At 54.3% G+C, this 10,413-nt stretch overlaps 1 protein-coding gene across 2 annotated transcripts; it reads right to left on the reverse strand.

Moving 5' to 3' along the window:
- Positions 1-822: 822 nt before the first annotated feature.
- S1PR2 (sphingosine-1-phosphate receptor 2) lies at positions 823-8,362 on the reverse strand. Of its 2 annotated transcripts, XM_019659359.1 has the most exons (3): positions 8,081-8,362; positions 4,152-4,966; positions 823-3,342 (listed from the first exon to the last, which is right to left on the reverse strand). In XM_019659359.1, exon 3 carries the CDS (start codon positions 3,298-3,300, stop codon positions 2,242-2,244), a length of 1,059 nt encoding a protein of 352 aa, XP_019514904.1. In that variant the 5' UTR covers positions 3,301-3,342; positions 4,152-4,966; positions 8,081-8,362; the 3' UTR covers positions 823-2,241. The 2 variants fall into 2 exon arrangements, with proteins under 2 accessions (XP_019514904.1, XP_019514902.1); XM_019659357.1 differs by lacking the exon at positions 4,152-4,966.
- Between the last annotated feature and the right edge of the window lie 2,051 nt (positions 8,363-10,413).

Consider the following 10,413-nt stretch of genomic DNA (forward strand, 5'->3'; position numbering starts at 1 on the left):
CTCTTACATTGGCTGCCCTCGTATTTGTGCTGGTCTTGCTGGATGAGGCTTCAGCTTGGGGCCCTGGGTTCCCAAAGCTTCAGGTCTTCAAAGGAGACACTGGGCACTGTGCCTCTGGGAAAAGGAGTGGGGTGTTACCCCAGAGCTGAGCTAGGGACCCAACCCCCAGCTTCATCCCATCTGGGCTTCTCCTGGTTCTGGGTGGGGCTGGCAATCCACACTTCCATGGCAAAGAAGGGGTTGAGGATCCTTTCTCTGGCCCCATGGTGAAGCTGGCAGGTTCTTGAGTCAGCCCACCTGAGTTCAAATCCAGACAGGCACTGCCCCAATGGGCTGTGTGACCCTGAGCAGCTCACTTAAATTCTCTGAACCCACATCTCCATAAAAGGAGTTTATAGTAAGTCTCACCCTGAGGATTCACATCTTCATGCCTGGTTAAGTGCTTGATAAAGGTCAGCCATTCCTCTGGGGAATACTGAGCTTTGGTGGGCCATCTGGACCCATGTTCCCCAAGATCATCTCTCGAGCTCCTAGGGAGAGACATGTACTTGGGATGGGGAAGGAGGCCCCCACCACGCACCCACTCTCTTTGAAGGAAAGCAGGGAGGCCTTGGACAACTGCTCTGGGGAAAGGCCAGCATTGACCCCGTTTTCACAGAAACCACTGGGTCCTGGCCTGGGCAGAGCTAGGGAGTATAGAATGGGAAGGCTGGCAAAGGATGAGTTGCCTGGGCAGCAGCCACCCTCCCTTGTCCCATCTGCCTTCAGTCACGGGGCACTAATGGGGGAACTGCCAGTATAAGCCTGAAAAGAAAACAAATATCAGAAAGAGAAATTAAACTGTTTATTGGCATGGGCCTGGTCTCAGGATGGGAGGGGGTTATCTGGGGAGCCAAATGAGGGGAGAGAAGCCCCCAGCTGGCTACTTGCCCCCCAGATACCACCCCCCAGCCTTTGCATTCACAAGAAATCATTTTGAGGCGTGAGGTTTCTTTCCACGAGGTGAGCTGCAGCCCAGCTCTCAAGTGGGGAGATGAGACAGAGATTACAAAGGGATCTGTGGGGGACTGGACCCCCCCTTTGGCAGCTTCAACATAGACATGAGGAGACAGGGTAACATCCATTCTGGGGAAAAGTGGTAAGAACAGGGAGTCACAGGCACCACACATGTGCACACTCAGACACACACAGACACACATAAATATACACTTGTACCGCAATGACCCTTCCATATATCCACAGGATTTAGCAAAGTCCTTCTGGGGCAGGTTAGGGAAAAGACCCCTACAAATGTTCTCAGCACCCCCACCATCTGCTCCGTTCAATTCAACTTGAAAGGAGGCACAGAGGGCTCAAGGTTGCCCTGCCTTAGGATATCTGGTACCTTGGCTGGGGCTGGAGGTGAGTATAACTTGGGGGTGGTTGTTTTTGGTGGGTGGGAACATCCTGGACTAACAGCTCCCCCAGAACTTTCTCAAGTTCTTCCCTGTGCCAGAGAAACCCAGAGCCCTCCTCAGCACCCCAGACTGGTTTTTCTAGCCCTTGGTGATTCCTCTGCACCCCAAATAGTGCAATTGGCCAATGAGGTCTGAGAATGACATTCAGCGCAACCCCCCCACCCCCACCCCTCCATTCACCCCGTGGTTTCTGGTATCTTGTGGAGTAAGAGAAAAGGGAAGAAATAGCCAAAGTGGCAGCTGATAAAATTTGGGGAAGCTCTGGATTTGGGTCCAGAGAACTATTAGCTACAACTGCTCAAACGGTCAGGGAGGAGGCTTCCAGCTCCTGAGGACAGTGGTTCCAGGGAAGTGGACTGAGGTTGCCAGGAAAAGGTGACAAGCAGGTTAAATTCAGAGAGGGGAGTTTGGCACAGGGTGGACGGTCGGACAGTTGTGAAATGAAATCCTTGGTACCAGGTTGTAAATTGCTCCTGCCCTGAGCTCCTCTTGAGTGCCTGCCTGCTGTCACCCAGGCCCTTTCCAGGTCCCCCAGACTCCCCATGATCCAGTTCTAAAGGAGTCACACAAGTCACACTGCACTGGCCTCCAGGACCCTGCTGCAGCTCTGCCATCTGACTGGTCGGTGCCTTAGCCAGCCATCCCAGACGTGAAATATTTTCAATATCACCCAGGTCTGTGGAGTGGGCCCTCTTGCTTAGGAGCCTTGCATCTCTGTCCAAGGTCACCTGGCGCCTCTCCACGGAGCCCTCTGCCGTGGCCTGGTTGTCAGCCCACTCGTCCCTCAAACCATTGTGTTGCCCTCCAGAATCGTGGGTGACGTGGGCATGTGGGTGCCCCTTTCCAGTGAGCTAGAGCTGCGGAGGGGCAGGAGGCGGTGGCCCGGGGTCCCGCCTCGCCGTCCTTGCACCCCTGCTGCCCGCCGCCAACACTGCAGTGGCCGCAGTACCTCCCGCCGCAGGTCCCGGCTGCGCCACGTGTAGATGACAGGATTGAGCAGCGAATTGAGGGTGGCGAAGGCAAAGAAGTAATGGGCCTTATAGAGGATAGGGCAGGAGTGCACAGGACAGGCATAGTCCAGGAGGAGGATGCTAAAGGCAGGCAGCCAGCAGACAATGAAGACACCTAGCACAATGGTGACCGTCTTCAGCAGGGCCAGTGTCTGCGGGCCAGCCACATCAGCCTGGCTGGAGCGGACCACACAGTAAATGCGGACGTACAGAGCTACGATGGCCAGTAGGATGACAGAGAAGATGGTTACCACACAGAGCACGTAGTGCTTGGCGTAGAGGGGCAGAACAGTGGAGCAGGCCTCGAGGTTGCCCAGGCAGTTCCAGCCGAGGATGGGCAGGCCACCAAGAGTCAGTGAGATGAGCCATGAGGCCGCGATGAGCAACAGCATGCGGCAGCTCTTGTCGCTGCCATACAGCTTGACCTTGGCAATGGCCACATGCCGCTCAATGGCAATGGCTAGGAGGCTGAAGACAGAGGCAGAGAGCGTGATGAAGGCTGAGCCCTCACGGGCAAACCACTGCACAGGTGTCAGCCTTAATGTGACAGAGCCTGAGAGCAAGGTATTGGCTATGAAGGCCACACCTGCCAGCAGGTCTGAGGCAGCCAGATTGCCCAGGAACAGGTACATGGCCGAGTGGAACTTGCTGTTGCGGGCAACTGCGATGAGCACCAGCAGGTTCTCCACCACGATGGCACAGCATAGGATGATGATGAGGGCCGAGGCCACCTGGCGGGAGGGTGTCTCCTGCGTGTCCAGCGTCTCCTTGGTATAATTATAGTGCTCCTGAACCTTGGTGGGGTTTAGGTACTCCGAGTATAGGCTGCCCATGGTGGGGCTCAGTGGCCGGCCTGGGCCATGGGGCTGTCAGAGCTGCAGGAAGAAAAGACAGACAGACAGACAGACAGATAGGTCAGTGCTGTGACTGCTGCCTGGGCTCTGACTTTGGACAACTGTGTTTCAAGTCCCAGTTTCATCACTCCTCACCGAGTGGCCACATGAAGTCAGAATTATCATGATCCCTGCTTTACAAATGGAAAACCCAGAGAGGTCAATTCACTTTCCCAAAATCTCAAAGCTAGTAAGTGGCAGGGCCAAAGCGATCCACTCCAAAGCCTCAATAACCTCTAGACTACACTGTCTATCAGAAGCTCCCTGAAATGGCATGAAGGACACAAAGTGGACTACAGAAGCCTTGCCCACCTACCCAGAGAGTGAGCTGTGGGCAGAAACTGGTGGGCTTGCCTCTTCTTGAATACACTGGAGCCTTGGGCCGCAAGCTGCCTGCCAACCTGGGTCAACTAGATGCTCACTGCTGATAGAACCATCCCCAGCTCATTACCAACCACCGCCCTAGATTTCAGGCTGGGTCTAAGCCTTGAAGACATGGGTGCTCCCAAGATAAGGTCTTGGGGAGATACCAGGGAGGCCCTGAGGTTCGAGCATCCCAGAGGTCACATCATCTTCAAGGGCCTAGACCTTAAAGGCAATCCAGGATTCAACCCCACTCCACCTCTGACATAAGGTGGGACTTTGGTCAAGTCACTTAACATGCTGCCTTAATGTCCTCATCTGCACAATGGGGAGAAGAAAGCCCACTTCCTAGGGGTGATAGGGAATGCCTGTTAAATGATACACGAGGTACCCTTAGCACATAACAAGCTCTCAGTAAATATTCTTACCTCCCCTCTTACTGCCACACACTGCTCGGGACTAGGTGCCCAGTCTTTTGGGAGGGGATGTTGACTGACCCAGGCAAGATTCCCAACAGCCTGTTCTCATCAGCACCATCTAGGCCTGCCCTTGGACAGAGGGTCCCAGCAGAGTGGGTAGGGCACTGGCACCTCCCTCCCCAACCAGGATGAAATCCAGATGTGAGGCCCCTGGAACAAACAGGGTGGAGTCCTTGTTCCCCAGTCACATCCGGTGTGGGGAAGGCTAGGAGGGGATTATGAAATGGGGGAGTCACAGGAGACCCATCTGGGAGGTCTAGGAGGTCCTGGCTGGGAGGATGGGGCAGCTGCGCTGAAATCATGTGAGCTGTGAGGGGGTGTGCAGCCCCACAGGGAGGGGGGACAATATTTATTTTCATTAAAGCCTGACTCACCCCCCTCTCAAGGAAAACTGAGCCGGAGGGGGAGGGGGCGGGAAGAGGTGCGTGGGCAGAGAGGACGAGAGGCCTACATCATGGCCTCCCTCCAGCTTGGAGGGGGTGGTCTCAGGAGTGCAGTGTCTGCCTTTCAGGAGGGGAGCTGGGAGGAAGCTCCAGCAATAAGCTAAATGGGGGAGGGGGACCACAGGAAGAGCCCTCCCCAGGTCCCTGGAAACCCGCCTGGCAAGGACCATGTGTGTGCCAAGAGCCACGTTCCAGAAAAGGCTGGTTAGGCCGGTTCCTGGTGAGCCCGGGAGTGATGGGGGGCTTCCGGGGTCGTTCAGCCATCTCTGTCCTCCAGCCTGACACAGGCAGCTGCTCCCCCTGGACCAAGGGGCGTCCGTCCTAGTTAACGAACAGAGAAAGGCTTGTGTGCATCCCCAAGGGCTGCTGCCCCGCCCAAATCACCACACAGAGGCCCCTTGTTCCCCTGCAGGACAGACGGGGCCTCGGGCGCCCTGATGCCCTCTGCCTGCTGCAGCCACCAGGAGCTGGCTTGGCCCAGGCCTGGCTGTACCAGAAAGGCCTCTGGCCAGAAACAGTCTGCACCCTGATTGGCTCATTTTCAATCCCAGAGCATTGAGCAATTCGCCTATTGGCCTGAGCTTTCCAATTTTGGCATCTGATTGGCCCATTTGGGGGCGCTCTAATGCTAGTACTACCGATCTGGTCCTGTCTAGGCTTCTGAAGAATTTTAAGACTGTGTGGCTGTCCCAGGGGAGAATTTGAACCAGGCCTGACCTCACACCAGACCAAACACCCCAAGCTGCCCTGGCCTACTGGGCCCATCCTGGGATTTAAAATGGAAAATCAAGGACCGTCACAGGCCTGGAAAGCACCCTTGCTAGTGGGGCAAGAAGCCTAGGGCATGTGCCATGGCTGCCACCCCCTTCCTCCCCAACGAGGGGCCACCACCCTCTCCAGTCTGGCAGCCAATAAAAAGATTTATGGCTGCTTCCTGGCGAAATAAGAAATGGATTCAGCCTTCAAACCCCAGGGTCTTACCAAAAAGTCTGTCTTCTTCCCTGGGGGGTAAGACTGGGGCACAGCACCCTCACTTTCTGCAGCCCCCAGGAGGCTATCAAAGCATCCTCAGAAGGAGAGGTGGCTCTACCACTTAGAGAAGGGAAAACTGAGGCCCATACTCTGATCTTCCCCACTAGGGCATTGCTAAATTGGGAGCTTAAAGCAGGTTGGTGCTTCCCAGAAAGAGGAAGCCGGCCTAGAGGTGGGAGCTGGCAGAGTCACACCCACCCCCTCCCCGGACAGATGCAGCCTTGCCTGCTTCCCCTCCCTGTGTCAGGCTCCCAGGCCTGGCTATACACAGGGCCTGTCTCCTGTCCACCTTCACCAAGGCAGTCCTGACTCCCCACTAAAGGCTCAGCATAAGTCACTGAGCTCAGAACCAGGGAATTGCCAGGCCTGAAATGAGCGAGGGGGACAAGTGGAAGGGTTTGGAGGGAAGGGAAGAGAGATAGATCAAGACTGTTTAGGGGGAGATTAGGAGGGAGGAAGGCAGGAGGAAGCTCAGTGGCTTCCAGGAGCCCTTCCCCCAAGCTCCACTGAGGCAGGCCCTGTGACTAGGTTTCCCACTGGTCACTCATTGGTCCCATGCCACTTCCCCTAGAGCAGACCCCTACGCTTTCTTTTGGCTTCACTTCAGGCCTCCCTCTACTCCCTGTACACTGACATTCTCCACACAGCAGCGGGGGTGGGGGTCGGGGGGACCGCACACGGACGGAGGGTGCTTTTTAATTTAAAGCTCCAGTATGTCACTCTTCAGCTCCAAATTCTTCCATGACTCCCCACTGCCCCAAATGGCCTGGCCCTGCCCACTTAGCTCCCTCCCGCTCTCCCCAAGGGTCACTCCACTCCAATCACATTGGATACCCCCACCTCAGAGCCTTTGTCCCTGCTGTTCCTCTACCTGGCATGCCCTTCCCCCTAATCCTTGAATGACTGCCTCCTCATCTCTCAAGTTTCAGTTTTAAGGTCACTTGCTCTGATCACCAGTCTACCATAGTCACCTTCTCCATGCCCCTTCTATCACAGCATCTTGCTTTGTTATCTTCACAGCACTTGGAAATTTTGAAAATTACCATTGTACAATATTTCTAGTTTTCTGTCTGGCTTCCACAGTAGAATGTAAGTGTTGGAGGCCAGCAACCAATTCCATTTTCAGCTCCTTTGGAGTGATGCTTAGTATACAGAAGGTGCTCAGAAAACATATGGTATGGATGAATAGATGGATGGATGGATGGATGAATGAATGAATGAATGAATGCATACATGAATGAATGAGGCTTCGGTGAGCCTTGGAAGGTGGCAGCTTGTAAACTCGGCCCAGCCCAATCAACACAAAGGAGGTTGGAGACCTTGGTCTGATGGCAGGCGCCCCTACCAGGGGGAGCCCAACGCGTCCTGGAGACTGGACCCGCCCCCACCCTCGGGCCACAGTCTCGGTCTCCTTATCTGGCCGTGGAATGCGCGGTATCCACACTCCAGGCCGTTGAGCCCGCGCGCCTCCTCTCTCGCGCGACTGCCGCAAGCTAGGAACCTCCACATATCCAACCGGGCTGGGGGGGATTCCTCTGTGTCCCGCCCAGGACCCCGCCTGGATATTCCCAGAGGACTTGGGGGATGCAGTCACAGCTGCAACGCGAGTGCCAAACCCGAGTGGCAAGTCGCGTCGCACCACGCGGGGTACTCAGGGGCACCTGACTAGGGCAAAGTCGGGGGAAAGGGGTGGAAATCCCCGGGTGAGTCAACTCGTGCCGGAGGAGGGGGCGAGGTCCCAACGCTCTGCTGAGCCCGGAACCCACTGGGGTCCGTGCCACGCACACCTGCACCCACGCCCCATCCCGGGTCCCCAGAGTAAAGAAGAGGCGCTGGAGCCACACAGTCTTGTTCCCTTTCCTTCCAGGACAAAGCCACGCCCCCGTGAGGGGGCTGAAGGAGATGAACTACTCGAGGAAACTGAGGCAGAGAGCCTGACAGGCAGATGGTGGGTGACTGCCCTCCTCCGGGGCCCCGCCCCTTGGCTTGTAGGCTCGGCGGCGCGCGGCACCTTTTGCCCACGTCCAACTGGAGTCAGCTAGGAAGGGCGCCCTACCCGCCCCATACACACTCCCAAAACCCGGGTCCCCCGGCACGCCGTCCTGCCTCCCAGTCTCCGGCCGAAAACGCTCGGATTCCGCCTTCTCCTCGGCGCCAACTTCCTGCCGATGGAGAAGGCGGGGAGCGCAGTCTGGGGGTTCGCGGCCGAGGAAGTGAGGATAGCCTGGACTCGTGGAGAGGGAGCACGGTGACCACTCCCTCAGTGCAGCGAGAGCACGGCGGCGCTTGCGCGCCCGGGGCTTGTGTGCCCCGACCCTCAGCCAGCGCCCCCCCAGCTCCGATACCCGGACCTCAGAGGACCTGGCCCGCCCTTTCTGCCTCCCCCTCGCCACACACGCTCACCTGGCTAGGCTGGCCCGGGTGTCTGCCCTGACCGGAAGGGCTTTGGCGTCTGCGTCCCCGGGACGGCCGCGGCTAGGGCTGGGGCTGCCCGCCGGACTCGGCAGCGTCCCGGGGCTGGGGACCCGGTACGCAGTGGGGGCGGGGAGAGGCGCCGCCTCGGTCCCCCGCTCGCCCCGCCCTCCTCTTCTCCCCTTTCCGGCTGCTGCTGCAATGAATTCCAGATGTGGCCTGCTTGCCCCGGCGCGCTCGGGGGCTGGCGGGGGAGGTTCACGGGTCCCTTTGTCCGCCCCCCCCCCACCTCCCGCCCTGCCCCTCCCAGCCCCCTCCGTGAGAACCGGCTGGCGCATGACATCACGCAGCCCCGTGACTTTACGTCGCTCCTGACCAGGTGGCCTAAACCTGAAACAGCTGTCTCCAAGTATAGACACCGTCTTGGCCCATCCCTGAGACCCTGGAATTGGAGGGGAGCACGGGATCCCCTTTATTTACTCAACAAGGAGCCATGAAGCACCTACTATGTGTCAACGCAGCAAACAGGCACTAAGCGTCCACCGTGTGTTCATTTAAAAACTAAAGTTCCAACCATGTGCCACGCCCTGCCCCAAAGACAGAACTGGTTTTTGCCTTGATAGGATCCCAGAATTCAGGTGCTACCCCCTCTCTCCTAGAAGACTGGGCGCACCCAACAGTCTACCCTGCCATTGCCGATGGCTGTCCTGCCCTCTCCGTGGTGGCCCCGCAGGCCCAGGTTGCGCCCTGCCTTCCAAGTTGGGGCCAATCCTCTATCGGGTTTTTCAGTTTCCCCTTTTCCTCATTCAGCCTTTGAGGAGGGAACTATTTGTGAAAACGCATACATAATCTACTTATATGTTTATTTACCAAATACGTTAAGCATCTGCTATGTGCCAGACACTGTTCTAAAGGCTGGAGACATATCAGGGAACAAAACATGCAAAATTCCCTGTCTGCGGTAGAGCTGATGTTCTGCTGATGTGCGCAAAAGATCCAGAATATTGCAGGAAGAAGAAACTGGTAAATTTCCTGGGAGAGGAACTGAAAGATAGATAGGGGACAGGGCATGGGACAGAGGCTGCTTTCACTCTATGAATCCTTTGTACTGTTTAACTTTTGTAACATGTGCGTATGTGCTCTATTCCAACAATAAACTAAATTTAAAATTAGGCCTGCTCAATGCCCAAACAGTGCAATAAAAAAGGGGAGAGAGTAGCGTGCACTCTTCTGTATGTTTACTATACTTCTTCAAAAAAGCAAACCAATGAAAAAGGGTATCTGCACCCCCATGTTCACTGTAGCGTTGTTCATAATAAACAAGATATGGAAACAACCTAAGTGTCCCTTAATGGATGAATGGATAAAGAAGATATGATATATATGTATATTTTCCCATATATACAAAATATATAATAATGGAATATTATTCAGCCTTAAAAAAGAAGGCAATCCTGTCATTTGTGAAAATATGGGTGGACCTTGAGGGCATTATGCTAAGTGAAATAAGCCACAGAGAAAGACAAATAGTGCATAGTATCACTTGTACATGGAATCTAAAAAAGAAAGTGAAACTCATAGAAACAGAGAACAGGAAAGTGGTTGCCAGGGGCTGAGGTGGGGGAAACAGGGATAGGGTGGTAAAATGGTACAAACTTTCAGCAGTAAGATAGATAATATCTGAGATTCTAATGTGAAGCATGATGACAATGGCTGATAATACCGTATGATATAATTGAAATTTGCTGAGAGTAAAATTTAAATGTTCACACACACACACACACACACACACACACACACAGATAAATATGTGAGGTGATGGGTGTGTTAATGAACTCAACAAGAGCAATCTTTCAGAATGTGTATACGTATATCGAATCACCACAATGTGCACTTTAAATACCTTACACTTTTGTATGTCAATGATACCTCAATAAAGCTGAAATTAAACAAACAAACAAAAAATTAAGGCTGCTTGATCCCCAGACAGTGCAACCAATAAAAAGAAGAGAGAAGGTAAGTGTACTCTTCTGAATATATATTATACTTCATAGTGTTGAAAAGCAAAATAATGAAAAAGGGAATTAAAATGGATCCCTTTATGCCTATTAAAAAATTAAAATGGAGTAGTCTTGTATGTACTAATGTGAAACTGTCTTCAACGTGTTAAGTTGAAAAAAGCACAACGTAGACCAGTTTGCATTGTTTGCCTGCATTTCTGGGTGTATTTATAAGGGCTGTATAAATACACACACATTTGCCTGAGGGCTCACAGGCCATCTCTGGGAGATGGCACAAGACACCAGTCACAGCGGTTACCCTCA

This window comes from Hipposideros armiger, unplaced genomic scaffold (assembly GCF_001890085.2).
Source record: "Hipposideros armiger isolate ML-2016 unplaced genomic scaffold, ASM189008v1 scaffold_298, whole genome shotgun sequence".
Lineage (NCBI taxonomy): Eukaryota > Metazoa > Chordata > Mammalia > Chiroptera > Hipposideridae > Hipposideros > Hipposideros armiger.